General features: G+C 43.4%; 1 protein-coding gene across 1 annotated transcript in view; it reads right to left on the bottom strand.

The window, feature by feature from the left end:
- The window catches only part of ASB13 (ankyrin repeat and SOCS box containing 13), a 32,007-nt gene extending 22,682 nt beyond the window's left edge, over positions 1–9,325 (bottom strand). The window contains exons 1-2 of the mRNA XM_033959690.1: positions 9,186–9,325; positions 1,066–1,253 (exon numbers count right to left, since the gene is read on the bottom strand). Coding sequence (XP_033815581.1) covers positions 1,066–1,253; positions 9,186–9,258 — 261 coding nt within the window. The 5' untranslated portion in view covers positions 9,259–9,325. The remainder of the gene's footprint in view (positions 1–1,065; positions 1,254–9,185) is intronic.
- Between the last annotated feature and the right edge of the window lie 7,657 nt (positions 9,326–16,982).

Raw genomic sequence — 16,982 nt, 5'->3', positions numbered from 1 at the left:
TATTGGGAGCCAATGTAGTTGCCTGATGAAGGTTGTGATTGAATCAAATTTCTTTAATTTGTAGATTAGTCTAACAGCTGTGTTCTGGATTAGTTGCAGTTTGTGGATAAGAGTAGTGTTGATGCCAAGGTAGACAGAGTTGCAATAGTCTAGTTGAGGCAGCACCATCATCTGGACGATCAGAGCAAAGTGGTATGGGTGGAAGTATGATCTTGTGAGTCGCAGTTGACGTATTGAAATGCCCACCTATAAGAGGGCATTGGGAGTTTTGAGCGTTCCATCAGCGCTGGTTGTGGTTTGATCCACTCAAGATAAGTGTTGCCTTTCTATGCAGGGATGTCTAGATCCTTTGTGATATAATTGTTTCTCCACCAGATTTCTAAATATTGCAACATTGTTGCTTATTAGTAATTTGGTAACGTTATTTTTTGTTAATGATTGGAGATTTTTCATTGCAACAGAGTCGCTTTACCTTAGAGACCAGCCATTAGATACTATTTTTGAATAAACTGTAAGGGATGGGAAGGAGGAGTGGGCAGATGTGATTAAAAGCAAGGTCGCAGGATGTGGTCTCGAAATGGCATCCAGGTCATAAGAGGTCCTATGATCTGCCATTCTATGATATATGATATGCCCACCCTCTATTATAAGGAATGTGTTTGATGGGAATAGTATGTGAACATGGAATATGAAAGGTTGTCGGTGATAAATTCAGTTGAAACTTTTGGGTAAGTTAGGACAGAGGAATATTACTAAAAGATAATTGTTTTAGATCATCTTTTTACCCACTTATTCTATAAAAAGTTCCTCAGACCATGCAAATACTTTACAAAAAGTGTATGGGACCTGGGAGAGTGTGGCCTCTAATGGCCATTGCAACTTAGTTCACCATGTTGTTATATAGAAAGCACTCACTTATATTCCAACAAAATTCATCAGCAAAGTCTCATCCCTCCAAACCTCTGCCACAAACCAAGCCTCTTCCCTTCCTTTGACTTATACAGGTGGCTCAAACCAGGCAAGACAGATTAAAGTTTTGGCATTTTGACCTATGGCATCACAGACCTGGGCGCCTGCAGAGAGCAGCAGTTTCACGCACTGGGTCTGCCCTTGTAAGCAGGCTTCGTGTAAAGGGGTTATGGAGTCCACCGTCACCAGGTTCACACAGGCTCCATTGTCAATGAGCTGCTGGAGTTGCCCAATGTGCCCTTGCCTGGCTGCCTCGTGAACAGGAGTCCTGTCAGCCCAGAAACCTACAAACAAGCACAAGGGAGGAGTCATCCTGATGTTTCTGCTCTGAGCAGGTAAGCTCACAGTGCTGGGGGGGGGGGGGGGGGTTAGGGTCTTCTCTCCCTCCTTTTGCTGATCAGTGTGGAGTGCTTTGAAATAATCATAATTTCTACAAAGCAATAGCACTAGTTAGCCTTGTTTATATCAGATTTTATAAAATTATAATTTTTTTAATCAAATATGTATAACTATTATTTTATCTCCCTTAAAATTAAAATAACATTCGAATATAGGATGAGATTATTGGGCCAAAAAAATGGCCCAAAAATGGGGGTCTCATCCTATATTCGGGTCATCACTCAGTGATCACCCAACCCCCTCCCGGACTTGTTGCAGGCCTCTGCCGCCCTAATGTATGACCTGGTAGGCCGGGACAGGAGGGATCCTTCCCATCTCCTGTCCGATTCTAACAATTCCCCCCCCACCCCCCACATACCTTTTTTCGCTTTTTTGAATCCCTGATGGTCCAGCAGTGTATGGGCAGGAGCGAGCTTTCCCCGCTCCTGTCCAGCGCTGAGCCCCTCCCTCCCTGGATGGCTGCCTCAGACCTCACAGCCAGAAATGCACCCAGCGCATAGGAGCAAGCTTTTCGGGCTCCCATCCAGCCCTGCGCCGCTCCCTTAATGGCTGCCGCCAGGTCTTATGGAAAGGGTGATGGATGCATGGAATGACCTCCCGAGGGAGGTGGTGGAGAGGAAAAGAGGGAAGGAATTGAATATCTGACCCTTACTGGGCAGCTGGAACTTATGCGGGTCCTGGCTGAATATCAACTGGGACCCATAAAAGTGGAGTCCAACATATCCTGCTCCCCCTCAAGCACCATGTTCCAATCCCCCCACTCACCGCCCTTCACACATCCAATCCCCCTTCCTCAGCCCCAGAAGACCCCCCCCCCCACTCTGAACCTACCTATCAATCCTGGTGGTTTAGTGATCCTTGGTGTAGAAGCAAACCCCACTCACTTCAGCCCCTAGTGCTTCCTAGGTGAATTCTCTAGGAACCCAAGGGGCAGGAGCATGCTGGTAAGCAGGCCTGGTGTACAGGCCTTCTGGGGCTGGAAGATCAGATGCACTCAAGAGGATATAAGGAGGGTAAGATATGCTCATGGGGGGGGGAGGGATGGTGAGCTTCAGGCCGCAACTAACAGTTATGTGACTGCAAGCTGATAGTCAATGCCAGCACCTGCACAACTAGTCAGGCAAAATTAGGATTGCTGTTTATGTGGTCTTTCATGCCTGGTTAGCTATGTGGGAACTGGCACAGAATACTGCCAGTACCAGCACAATCCCCAGCTGCTCCCTGACTGCACACCCCACCTCGTGTTGCCCCTTTTCTGCCTACTTTCAACACGGCTGCTTAGTACTGCTATTCAGTGGCATTGTCCGGTTAAGTTTCACTGAATTATCAGCGGTCAGCTGGCCTCAAGCGATTTAAATCATTGTGAATATTGACTCATAAGCAAATTACAGTTCACATGCATTTTTTAAAAAATCCACACAATCAAGAAAAACTCTAGAACAGAGGTGTCAAAGTCCCTCCTCGAGGGCCGCATGCAGTCGGGTTTTCAGGATTTCCCCAGTGAATGCATGAGATCTATTAGCATACAATAAAAGCAGTGCATGCAAATAGATCTCATGCAAATTCATTGGGAAAATCCTAAAAACCCGACTGGATTGCGGCCCTCGAGGAGGGACTTTGACACCTCTGCTCTAGAAAAAGAATAGGATGTTTACATTATGTCATTACTGTTTGCACATTTGATGCTCTAGATCACAGGTGTCAAAGTCGGTCCTCGAGGGCCAGAATCCAGTCGGGTTTTCAGGATTTCCCCAATGAATCTGCATGAGATCTATTTGCATGCACTGCTTTCAATGCATATTCATTGGGGAAATCCAGAAAACCTGACTGGATTCCGGCCCTCGAGGAGGAACTTTGACACCCCTGCTCTAGATCAGTGGTTCTCAACCCTGTCCTGGGGGCCCCCCGAGCCAGTCGGGTTTTCAAGATATCCCTAGTGAATATGCATGAGAGAGATTTGCATATAATTGAAGCGACAGGTATGCAAATCTCTCTCATGCATATTCATTAGGGATATCTTGAAAACCCGACTGGTTGGGGGGCCCCCAGGACAGGGTTGAGAACCACTGCTATAGATCATGCTGGGCTATTTTTGAAAGAGCAATTCATAAAACCAAGAAACAAATTTACTGCCTGATTTCCCTGGGACAGCTGGAGAAGCATGAGGAAAGATAATGTGAGCAGTAGCAGCTGGGTGAATGAATTTAACTATGAGAGAAACCCTTTTTATTAGGATGCTGGAAGAAAGCCTGCATTCCATCCTGCCACTAGGTGCCATGGTATAAGAAAGAGAGGAGGTCAAATATTTTAAAGAAGATAATCAAAAATTTAACATTTTAATAGAAACAAAATATAAATCTCCTCTACCCAAGCTATAAATGATCTGGAAATTGGAACGATGAGTCAGGTGAGTAAATTTACAGATGACACTAAACTGTTCAAAGTTGTTAAAATGCACACGGATTGTGAAAAATTGCAGGCGGACCATAGGAAATTGGAAGACTGGGCATCCAAGTGGCAGATGAAATTTAATGTGGACAAATGCAAAGTGATGCACATTGGGAAGAATAACCTGAATCACAGTTACCGGATGCTAGGGTCCATCTTGGGGATTAGCTCTCAAGAAGAGGATCTGGGTGTCATTGTAGACAATACGATGAAACCTTCTGCCCAATGTGCAGCGGTGGCCAAAAAAGCATACAGGATGCTAGGAATTATTAAAAAAGGGATGGTTAACAAGACTAAGAATGTTATAATGCCCCTGTATCGCTCCATGGTGCGACCTCATCTGGAGTATTGCGTTCAATTATGGTTTCCTTACCTCAAGAAAGATATAGTGGCGCTAGAAAAGGTTCAAACAAGAGCGACCATGATGATAAAGAGGATGGAACTCCTCTCGTATGAGGAAAGACTAAAACGGTTAGGGCTCTTCAGCTTGGAAAAGAGACGGCTGAGGGAAGATAGGATTGAAGTCTGCGAAATCCTGAGTGGAGTAGAACAGGTGAATCAATTTTTCACTCTGTCAAAAATTACAAAGACTAGGGGACACTCGATGAAGTTACAGGGAAATACTTTTAAAACCAGAGAATAGTTAAGCTCTGGAATGCATTGCCAGAGGTTGTGGTAAGAGCAGATAGCATAGCTGGTTTTAAGAAAAGTTTGGACAAGTTCCTGGATGAAAAATCCAGTCTGTTATTGAGAAAGACATGGGGGAAACCACTGCTTGCCCTGGATCAGTAACATGGAATATTGCTACTGCTTGGGTTTTGGCCAGGTACTAGTGACCTGGATTGGCCCTGAAATCGGGCTACTGGGCTTATTCTTATTGGCAGTAGAGCAGAGGCAGGACGGGGCTGAGCAGTTCCTCAGCACTGACTGGGAAATTACTGAGGAACAGGCTGGTAATTTGGCCACCGAATTCCTTCCCCCAGAACCCATGGTGTTGGAGGAAAGTGGGGCTATACAGGAAAGCTGGCCAGAAGAGATGGAGAGCTGAATATCCTGGAAAAGGTCTGTGAACAGAGGTCTTGTTTAGGCTGCATTTTTGCTGTTTGCTCTTTGAGCTAATGACTGTGGGAGTTACGGGAAATAATCCTGTACTGAAATTTCACATGAAATTGACCCAATAAGGCTATTCTTATGTTCTTAACCATGATATTCCAAAAACAACCAGTTGCATTACCATTTCATTAAAATTGACATGTTCCCTGTAAAGTTCCCTATGTTGACCCAGGTTTGCTCTCATGCTTTCTTGTAACATAGGTATATAGTTTCAGACATTACATCCTGAATAGAGTTACCTTATGGCTCCAGAAAAAGGAGAACGGATTGAGATATCCAGGTTTTACTTTCTTAGCTTTCAGTGAAAGTGAAACCCAGATGTCTCAATCTGTCTTCATTTTCTGGAGCCATCAAACTCTGCTTCATCTCAAAATGTACCAAGATGATATTTCTAGGAAGCTTCACAATGATCTCAACTTTTTTTTTGCCTGCACACCTCACTGGGTTATTCTCCAAAGGACCCCACCCCCAATTATTTAACCAGGAAAACAAACCACCACCTGCACACGTAGGAAGTAATTTTGTAAAGCTGATCTTATATGTAGAGAAGGGCTTCTAGAAAATTGTGTGAGCCCATCCAAGCGTAAAAAGGAGATGCACAGAAAGAGGGCACCTACTTTTCTACAATCTGCACATTCCTGGAAGCATAGTTTGAGCAAAGTGGAAGTATTTTATAAAATATGAGGGTTCTTTAAAAAGTTACCTCACATTCATATTTTTGCGGGAAATGGTTGGGGGCAGTAGGTGGTACGAGGGAGTGTCGTAGAGCGTCATGTAATTCATCAGTCAAACAAAATAGGGTGATTATGTGGAAAAGTGATGTAATTTGCTTTTGAGATATTTTATAGTGTTTTCAAAAATAAAAGGGCAGAAACTTTTTGAAGAGCCCTCGTACATGGGGTACACACACAGACTCTGAGAAAGGTGTGAATGTGTGCATTAGCATTTGTATGAAGGCACGTTAATTGCTTAGGTTGCCTTTGTAAAATAGACACCTATGGACTTCTCACATAGGAATCCGGTTATCAAATTACCCCCCATAGAGTATTAATTTTTTTTTACCTGATTGCGGGTTGAGATAAAACACTTATCATATGGACTCGAGGGGACGTAACAGAATTCACAGTTACATGGAGGTATTTCTTCCATTTTTCCTACCGATTCTAGTCTGGTCATTGCAGCAATAGTGTTGAGGTCAGAATCATACATCAGCTCTTCTGGAACCCCATTATCACGAGGTGGGTATTTTGGGGCAGGGGACAGGGAACTTTTTTACCTTTATTTTCTCCCTTAGCAATCTATATCACAACCCCTCCCTTTGCAGGTCAAAGGATGTCAGTGTCAATTGTTGGCCAGCAGGGGCCATCCCAGTGATTTTCCTATCGTCTTCCAGTCTCAGTACATATTCCTGGTTTTGTTTGTTCTGCTTTATACGTTTTTTTTAATCAACCGTTACCCACAGTACATTATTTCTCTTTTCTGAGGATGCACACATATGAAATGTACGCATTCCTTAATCTAATTTGTTTTGTGTACTGTTTAAGCTTTATTTGGAAAATAGGCTATCAGACTGTTGTGTGTGTGTGTGTACACATGGATGAGGAATGACAAATGTTTTTATCCCACTGCCACACATTTACAAATCAAGTAAAGGTATGTCCCAGAAAACAGTTTCTTTCCAGAACTAAAAAAAGCCTATGTGGAACCCACAGGTCAACAAAGATGCTTTTTTATTGCACTAAATGTATCACTTACAACTTGCTAGTTCTGGGTGAAATTTCTTCTCAAATCCCCAAATCAGCTGGGAACAGCCTGTTACTTTGTCTCACTGAAAGCTGCATGTAATTTAGTTTATTACTAAGGTACCTTTCTTAAAAAGCACCAGGTAGAGCCCACATTTGCTGCCATCTTTCACTGTAGTTGTAATATGGAGGGAAAAAAGGAAGTAAATTTGAAAAAGGTTCAGGGCAGAAATCGGTTTGCATGTACTGTATTTCTCTATTAAAAAAAGAAAAAATGACAAGCCTAGAATTTAGATGCAAGTATGACATAAACTCTTTAAAAGGAAACTGAAAGAAAAAGAAAAGCTACTGAAAACCAGAAGTATAAGACATACAGAAAAGGAGGAGACCAGCCTCTTCCTGGAGGGGGAGCTACAACCTAAGCCTGGTACTATGTTGAGAGAATTACCATAAGCATAAGGGATGATTGAGTTCAGCAGGGCTGTGCTCATTCTTACTTGGAATCCACAAAGACTGGCATTTCCAGCTCCCTGCCCTGTGTGTACAAACCTCAAAGGCTTCATCCTGCCAACTTTTCTGCAAACAGTGTATCCCATGCTAGCTCCACTCCACTCCAAATACCAGGGCCACCTCCAGCTTCTCTCCTTTCCCTTATCCCCAGGACCACAGCCAGATCTCCTCCCCCGACATCAAGTCTAGCTTTCTTTCTTCAGACTAGGGGCAGCTCTTTCCAGGACCAGGGTCAACTCTACTGCCTCCATTTGGGATTTAGCTCACCCTCTTAAAGGAGGGCAAAGGATGGAGCTGTCCCTTCTCTGATCTCAAAAGCCAGCTGCTCACCCTTGATACTGGATATACAAGTTCCTTCTTAGTATAGGACATCTACGTCTTCTCTGTCCTCCCTTCTTCCCAGTACCAGAGCAACTTGCCCTCCTCAAACCAGCTCCACACTTTCTCCCAATGACCAGCTCTAATGTCCTTCCTTGTTATTCTAGTTATCTGTGTTCAGAGCAGGGATTGATCTTCCCTCTTCACTGGGTCTCCTTCTCCGGGACCAGCTCTCCTTCCTTCATATAGGATCTAGTTCTACCTCTTCGACTCAGGATCAAATCCACCCTCTTTCTTCCTTTACTACCAGAGCTAGGACAGGTATGCTAGCTCTCCTTCTTCATACCAGGACAGCTCCCCCCCCCCCCCAACTCCTTAACTCCAAAGCCAGCTCTCCATCCCTTAGACTGGATATAGTGCCTTCTCCTTAGGCCAAGGTGAGCTCTAACCTCTCTCGTTTCCCTTACCCTCAGTTTGGGCCAGCTCTTCATGGCTAGCTTAACCTATGGGTCGAGACACTGGTCCAGGGGGGTGAAAAAGACCTCCAAATGCCTGTGCTACCAATGACCCTATAGGTTGTCTACTGTTCTTTCCCCTCCCCAGATTCAAACCCTCTACCCCTCATCCTGCCTCCAGTCCGGCTCCTCTTCCTCAACACTCCCGGACCAGCAAACCCTGTTCTTTACCGGCAGCAGCAGAAGTAACGCGCTACCCGAGTCAAGCCAGCTCCTTCCCTCTACAGTGTTCCACCCAGTGTAAACAGGAAGTTATGTCAGAGGGGCGGGACGCTGCAGAGGGAAGCAGCTGGCTCAACTCGAGCAGCGTGTTACCCCCGCTGCTGCCAGTGAAGAACAGGGTTTGCTGGTCCGGAGATGCTGAGGAAGAGGAGCTGGACTCGCAGGATTGGGGGAGAGGGGGAAGAAGTGCTGGAGCATGTGGGGAGGGGGGGGCAGCAGCAATGCTACCCTTTGGGTGAGGGAACAGGAGAGGAGGAATGTCATAAGAACATAAGAATAGCCTCACTAGGTCAGACCAATGGTCCATCAAGCCCAGCAGCCCGTTCTCACGGTAGCCAATCCAGGTCAAGGTACCTGGTCAAAACCCAAAGAGTAGCAACATTCCATACAGAATCCCAAAGAATAGCAAGATTCCGGAATCCCAAAGAGTAACAAGATTCTAGAATATCAAAGAGTAGCAACATTCCATACAGAATCCCAAAGAATAGCAAGATTCCGGAATCCTAAAGAGTAACAAGATTCTAGAATCTCAAAGAGTAGCAACATTCCATATAGAATCCCAAAGAATAGCAAGATTCCGGAATCCCAGAGTAGCAAGATTCCGGAATCACAAAGAGTAACAAGATTCCATATAGAATCCCAAAGAATAGCAAGATTCCATGCTACCGATCCAGGGCAAGCAGTGTCTTCCCCCATGTCTTTCTCAATAACAGACTATGGACTTTTCCTCCAGAGCTATGGGAGGTGGAGGGAGGGGAACATGCCAGACTGGGGGGTGAGGGGGAAAGCTCTCCTGTCTCCCAGATCTAGTTCACCCTCCGGCTCCTTCTCCTCAGCCCAGGGTCAGCCCCTCCCCCTCTCTCTTTCCCTGTCACGGGATCAGTTTCCCTTTCTGCTCCCCTCCCCCGGCCTGGCCGCTCGCCCGCCATTTCTAGGAACAGCGGCTCACCGATGTCTCCCCGGAAGAGGGAGCTCAGCGCCGCGGCCGACTCGGTCCCGGATCCGCCGTCCGTCAGCTCCATTTCGCGGCTCCCCGCCCCTTCCCCCTCCCTCGCTCTAAACCGCCCGCCGCTTCGCCCACCGCTCGCGCCTTTGTGGTGGCTCTTCGGCCGAGGCTCACGTGACCTAAGCGGACCGTCTCGCTCTCTCTCACGCACGCGCGTGGGAGGCGGAGTCCTGTTGACCCGCCAAACGCTGGCGCGAAGCGAAGTGGCGCCGAAAAAGGCGGGCGGGGTTACACTTGTTTATCGGTTATTTCACCCTCAGCTCCGCCTAGGTTTGGGGGGGGGGTTCTTTTTTTTCTCCTTACACAAGTTAGTTAGATAGTAGCAACAAGATTTATTTTTTAATTTGTAACATTTTTATTGAAGGAATCAAATAGACAATAATAAGATACAAAGATAGCCAATGCAATTAAAATTAATAATATTTGCTTACATATTTTTATCATTCCTATATACCTAATCCATTCGTTTCTGTGTGCCCCTTGATCCCTCCCCTTTCCCCCTCCATTCTATTTATTTCATTTATAACATTTTAAATAATTATTTTAGATTGTTTTTTAATTATTATATTATAATAAATGAATTAAACAGAAATACAGTTCAAATAATTGAACATATATTAAAATCATCTTTCCTATCCCATCACCCTATATATAAAAACAACATTTACTTAAATTTAATATAAAGTATTAAAAATCATACTTCCTGCTTTCGAGGATAATTTTTGTATATAAGGGTCCCAAATTTTTAAAAATAAACATGTTCTTCTAGGAAATTTACAAACCTCAAATAAAATTAAACGATGGAATTGATTCCTCAATGCCAATAACTAGGAGAATCTTTTTGTAACCAATATTGCAATATGCATTTATGACCAATCATACATACCTTTTGAAATTGAATACATCTATCCTGTCCAAATCCCCACATGCTGCAGACCAGAAAGATTTAATAAGATGACATTTCCAAAACGCATGAGAAAATATTAGAATCAAATAGGAGAATTAACTAATGCTGCATGAAATGCTTGTACCTGTGAAAAATAGGCCCTATGCAAAACTCTATATGTACATTCTCTCCAAACATATCCTGTAATAATTTTTGGCAAACAATTAATAGCTTGACTGAAATCTTGAAGTGATAATTGAATTCCCAATTCATCATGCCTTTTTTGTAAAATATTCTCATATGTTCTATTTGGAATCAAGCACCACCACAATTTATGTTAAGATACAGAAATAGGAACATCATTACATTGATTAGTGTAGGGTCATGAAATAGTTAACTGTTGTTTAAAATATTGCTCTGGCCTACATTGCTGAAAACAGTGTACAATCTACTGACCTCATCTGCCTAAAATATATGTCCCTACCTTACCACATTGTAAGCTAAATAGATAAGAGTTTAAGCCATGATGTACCCTATGGTACATCCTGCGGTAGCAGGAGGCTCTTAACCTCCATAAAGGGAGCACATCTCAAACAAATGGTAACGGAGCCCACTAGGGCCCAGGCGATCCTCGACCTGGTACTCACCAACGGGGAAAGCGTTTCAGAGGTCTCAGTAGGAGATACGCTAGCCTCCAGCGACCACAATATAGTATGGTTCAACCTTAGGAAAGGCTTCCCTAGATCAAACACGAAAACAAAGGTACTCAATTTCCGGGGCACAGACTTCGCACGCATGGGAGATTTCGTCCATCAGACGCTGCAGGACCAAGCGGAGACCGATGATGTAGAAGCTAAGTGGTTAACACTGAAATCAACCATACATGAAGCAACTAGCCGCTTCATAAAATCAGTAAATAAACGACAAAGAAACAATAAACCCCAATGGTTCACCGCGGAGATCTCGCACCTCATTAAGGAGAAGAAAAAAGCGTTTCTCTCCTACAAGCGCACGGAGAAAAGAGAGGCAAAAGTAGAATATAGGACCAGGTCTACAGCGGTCAATATGGCAGTTAGGGAGGCAAAACTTCAAGTGGAAGAAATTCTGGCAAAAAACATTAAAAAGGGGGACAAATCCTTCTTCAGGTATATTAGTGACAGAAAAAGGACCACAGGCGGGATAGTACGCCTTAGAAGACCGGACGGAAGTTACGTGGAAGCAGATTCCGATAAAGCTGAACTACTGAATGAATACTTCTGCTCAGTCTTCACCTGTGAGGCACTGGGACACGGTCCCCAGTTGAAGGCAACACAAAGCACAGAAGACCCGTTTCAGAATTTTGAGTTCATACCAGGTGAAGTTTACAGTGAACTGGCAAGACTCAAAGGTGAACAAAGCCAGGGGACCAGACAATTTGCACCCAAGAATGCTCAGAGAATTGAGCGATGTCTTGGCGAAACCGTTGGCTGAGCTATTCAATCTCTCCCTAAGTAAGGGGAAAGTTCCCCTGGACTGGAAATTAGCTAATGTCGTTCCTCTGCATAAAAAGGGTTGCAGGGAAGAGGCTGCGAATTATAGACCGGTGAGTCTCACATCAATAGTGTGCAAACTCATGGAAACACTAATTAAAAGCAAATTGGACACGATCTTGAATGAAGGGAATCTTCGGGATCCCAGTCAGCATGGATTCACCAAGGGTAGGTCCTGCCAATCCAATCTCATCAGCTTCTTTGACTGGGTAACAAGAAAGTTGGACTTGGGAGAGTCTTTGGACGTCGTGTACCTGGACTTCAGGAAAGCTTTTGACAGTGTCCCACACCGCAGGCTGCTAAGCAAGATGGAATCGATGGGGTTAGGAGAGACACTAACTGCATGGGTCAATGATTGGCTGAGTGGCAGACTTCAGAGGGTGGTGGTTAATGGTACCCTCTCTAAAACATCGGAGGTGACCAGTGGAGTGCCGCAGGGCTCGGTCCTGGGTCCACTCCTTTTCAACATATTCATAGGGGATCTGACTCAAGGGCTTCAAGGTAAAATAACACTATTCGCCGATGACGCCAAACTATGTAATGTAGTAAGTGAATGCAGTTTACAGAATTATATGGCGCAGGACCTGCTTACATTGGAAAGTTGGTCCTCAACCTGGCAGCTAGGCTTCAATGCTAAGAAATGTAAGGTCATGCACCTCGGAAGCGGAAATCCATGCAGGGCGTACTTCTTGAACGGAGAAACTTTAACTAGGACTTCAGCAGAACGAGATTTAGGAGTAATCATCAGTGCAGACATGAAAACTGCCAATCAAGTGGAGAAGGCTTCATCTAAGGCAAGGCAGATATTGGGTTGTATCAATAGAAGTTTCGTCAGCCGAAAGCCTGAAGTCATAATGCCGTTGTACAGGGCCATGATGAGACCTCATCTGGAGTACTGTGTGCAATTCTGGAGGCCACATTACAGTAAAGATGTGCGCAGAATTGAATCGGTTCAACGGACGGCCACCAGGATGATCTTGGGGCTCAAGGGTCTCTCGTACGAAGAGAGACTGAACAAATTGCAGCTTTACACTCTTGAGGAACATAGGAAGAGGGGAAACATGATCGAAACATTTAAGTACCTCACGGGATGTGTCGAAGTGGAAGATGATATTTTCTTTCTCAAGGGACCCTCGGCCACAAGAGGGCACCCGCTCAAACTCAGGGGCGGAAAATTTCATGGCGACACCAGAAAGTATTTCTTCACAGAGAGAGTGGTTGATCATTGGAACAAGCTTCCAGTGCAGGTGATCGAGGCAGACAGTGTGCCAGACTTTAAGAATAAATGGGATACCCATGTGGGATCCCTACGAGGGTCAAGATAAGGAAATTGGGTCATTAGGGCATAGACAGGGGGTGGGTAAGCAGAGTGGGCAGACTTGATGGGCTGTAGCCCTTTTCTGCCATCATCTTCTATGTTTCTATGTTTACCCTCCTGAACATGTAACATTTAGAACTGTAAGATTTAGATAAGCAGAGAAATGAGCTAGTTTCCTATAGGACTATAAGTTGTAGCCTTGAACCTATCATAAGTGCTGGCTTAGGACCAATAATAATTGTAGAAAAAGTTATAGAAGTAACAAATGAGAAGTTGTAGTTTTTGCATGTATTAGTTTGCATATGTTTAGTGACAAGGGCATAAAAGTCCATGCATTTCCTGATTCTAACACTCTAGTAAGCAGGCTGTTCACTGCACTAGAGTCCAGCATGTTATAAATAAACCTCTTGTACTTTCTCAGAAATAGGAACATCATTATATTGATTACAAAAAAATTTAAAGCCTTTCGTGTATACCCAATGAAAAAACCCCTCTTGATTTGACTCATATAATGTTGTACTTGCATATATCCATACAATGACCCTGGACCACTTCCAATAATTAAGGATAGTTCTGGAAATCTACATAATCTCCCAGATTCATCTAAAAGCTGAGCAATAAATTTAACCCCTTTATTTGCCCAATATGTAAAAGTAACATTAGTCATACCCAGACAAAAATCACTATTTCCTTGAATAGGCAAAAATCTAACTTTTAGTTCTGTGCCTGCTCATACTTAATGTTCTTTTATATCCTCCTATTAAATTTCTACTTCACTACATTAAAGTATACATTCTAGATCTCAGCAATTATATATATATATATATATATATATATATATAAAGCTGGACAAACTATAATAATCTATCAATAGCTCTATGTATAATATAGCAGTTGTAGGTTTCACTGTTTGTAATCTCTTTTTAAAAAACCCCACAAAAAACAGACCTTGCTTCTACTAAACAAGGTTTATTTTTTATGTATCTTTATTGCTTTTCTAAACTATCAACAGTGCATTTACAATTACACAGACATAGAATAAATCCAGATAACACTTACAACTTTCAATAAACCATAAGCAATTAATTTCACCCCTCCCTTCCTCCCACCCAAATAACAACTATAGTTTCCATCAATAACCTCTCCCCTGTTAATTTCTGTGAAGTCAAAGAAATCCCCCTCCCTGCCACCCCTTAGATGTGTAAGTTATAATCGTTCAGTTATTATTGATAAAAGTAGTCAGAAGCCCAACACCACCAAACAGACACTGGACATAATTATACAAAAAGAGGATGGTGGAAGAGCCAAGTAAGTCTCCCAAAGTTTAACTGAAACGGGTGATATTTCATATAAGGGAAGAAAATTTTATTTATTATTTATATACCACTTAAATCCTAAGTGGTTTACATTTAGGTACTTTATCATATTTCCCTATCTGTCCCCATGGGCTCAAACTCTATCTACTGTACCTGGGGCAATGTGGGGATTGAGGGCTAGATTCACTAAGGGATCAGACCTGTGTCCGGGGGGCTGATTCACGAATCGCCCTCATGCAAATGAGGGCAAACAGAATCACACTTTAGTGATCCCAACGCACATGCAGACTATCTGTACCTGGTCTCCGCATGCACTGGCCCACCGTGCCTGACAGTAGCAAAAAAGTATTTTTTTGAAAAAAAGTTTTCACAAGCCCATGGTTTTAACCCACAGGCTCACAGTGCGGGGAAGGGCAGGAGAGATTCAGGGCAGAGAGTAGCAAGAGATCAGGGCAGAAAGGAGTTTGTTTTTGGATTGGCCAGCCCACTCAATGGGTGTCAGGTCAAAAGCGCGCCCAGACAATTGAGCGCAGCGCGGAGGCACGCGCCACAAAAATTACTGTTTTTACAGCTCCGACGGGGGGGGGGGGGGGACTCCCCCACTTTACTTAACAGATATAGCACCGCATTGTGGGGGGTTGTAATCCCCCACATTTTACTGAAAACTTCACTTTTTCCCTGTTTTTAGGGAAAAAGTTAAGTTTAAAGTAAAATGTGGAGGGTTACAACCCCCCCCCCCCCCAATGCCGGCGCAATCTCTATTAAGTAAACTGGGGGGCTCCCCAACAAAACCCCCCATCGGAGCCCCTAAAAACTGTAATTTTCTTCAGCGCGCACCTCTGTCTTGCGCTCAGTTGTCGGTGTGCACTTTTGTCTTTTGCGGGGTTGTCTATGAACCAAGTGCTTTAGAGAACTAAGGCCCAGATTTACTAAACTTGCCGACTGGATCGTTCTTGGCCAAGTTTTGCCGAACGACCAGTTCACAACAGATTTTACATGCAAATGATCTCATCAGACACACGCCCTATAGCGATCCCACGGATCGCTGTAAGAGTGGTCAGAATGCATGTGCAGAGTATCCTTGTTGGTTATTGATTCAATTTACACATGTACTAGCTTTTCACCCTTTACTACGTAGTCAGTGGGTGGGGTTTATTCCCACATGTCACACAAGAAGTGAGGCCAAAAGAAAGGGGGAGGGTGGCTGCAGTTTACTTTTGCTGGCCCTAAAAAGGAATGATTTTTGCCCAACGCAGTGAATTATATTTTTGTGTAGCCAGACTATGGCTATTTTATGGAACAGAACACGGTTTCAACCACAGGCTTGTACTGCACATTTTACAGAATATATAAAACAGGAATGCATTCTTACACCTATGTAAAGTTATTTTACAGTTTTATTTTTAATTTTAATGGTTTTATATGGGGTTATAAACTCGATACTGATATTTCTGGGCAGGAAAGAGTCAGCACCGATAGCAAGCAAATGGTCCTCAGCAGTTGCTTCTTTTCAAAAATCGGCAAACCCAATCGGTGTTTCTTCTTCTGCTTAGCGAATCGATCACCTTCTACTTTTGCATGCCATTTCCCCTCATTTGCATGGGTGGATTAGGTAAGAGATTGATCGGGCAGCAGTTGAGTGAATTGGGTCAGTATTGGGGGAACGATCACAAAACCATTTTATTGTCAAGTGTGTGTACTTTGATTTTGTTCTTGCAACAATGGAAATATATATTCCAGACCAAAAAACCCCACACAACATTTGGCTGCCTATTTCTGCTGTAGCTGGGTGATTTTTTTGACAGTGTGGACAGGAAATTAGGCAGACTGGAAGATAGATAAGTGATTTAAGTGACCTTTCTGCAGCCGATTGAAATAATGAATATAAGGAGGCCGTTCTGTAAAGGCCAAGGAGAAAGAAAAACCCACACACACCCCAGATTAACCACCATTAACTGAATTCTCTGGAGCCCTTCAAAACAATCAAAATTGATAAAGCTTTCTATATTGCACCCAAAGCTAAGAGTCTTGACTGTACAAAAAAAAGGCTAGGGCCTTAACCCTTTCAGGACCAAGGGACATATTTGTCCCATAACTTTAAAATCCTATAAATTTTGATTGGGATAGTCTACAGTTCTAAATTTGATATGTACGGATTCCATATGATACTGCCTTTATGTAAACAAACTGGTTCCGACATTCATTCATTAGCGTCGTTGCCAGATTGACGAGAAGATTCACTTGCCACACTGTCCATAAGCCAGAAGTTTGATTTTTTTAAAAAAAAATAATGATATTTCACCAAAAAAAATCAATTTTTTGGCATCTGCAAGCCCTTTTTACCATAAAAATGTCATCAAAACCACAAAAATTGGCCTACGATCCTTATGGTCCTCAAAGGGTTAAGGACAAACAAAACACCCAGACCTTCACAAGTGTGCTTTCAGGAGTGTTGGATTCCTAAAAAAAAATAAAAGAATAAAAAGACAAAAAAAGGAGGAAGAGAAATTAAGACAGTGATCTGTTATAAAATATAAATGCCCTGGTACAGATTAGGAAACTTATTTTGTACAGATTTAAGTTTGCTGGAGTCAGAATTGACAGAGACTAAGATGTAGCAACAGGACCTCCAGAAGTATTCCATAGAGAATGACATTGGGACAAATTTTTCCTCAACCCCATAGGAACTCC

This window comes from Geotrypetes seraphini, chromosome 9 (genome assembly GCF_902459505.1).
Source record: "Geotrypetes seraphini chromosome 9, aGeoSer1.1, whole genome shotgun sequence".
NCBI classification, from domain to species: domain Eukaryota; kingdom Metazoa; phylum Chordata; class Amphibia; order Gymnophiona; family Dermophiidae; genus Geotrypetes; species Geotrypetes seraphini.
Note: the sequence above shows the minus strand (reverse complement) of the source record. Positions and strands in the feature narration are given on the sequence as shown.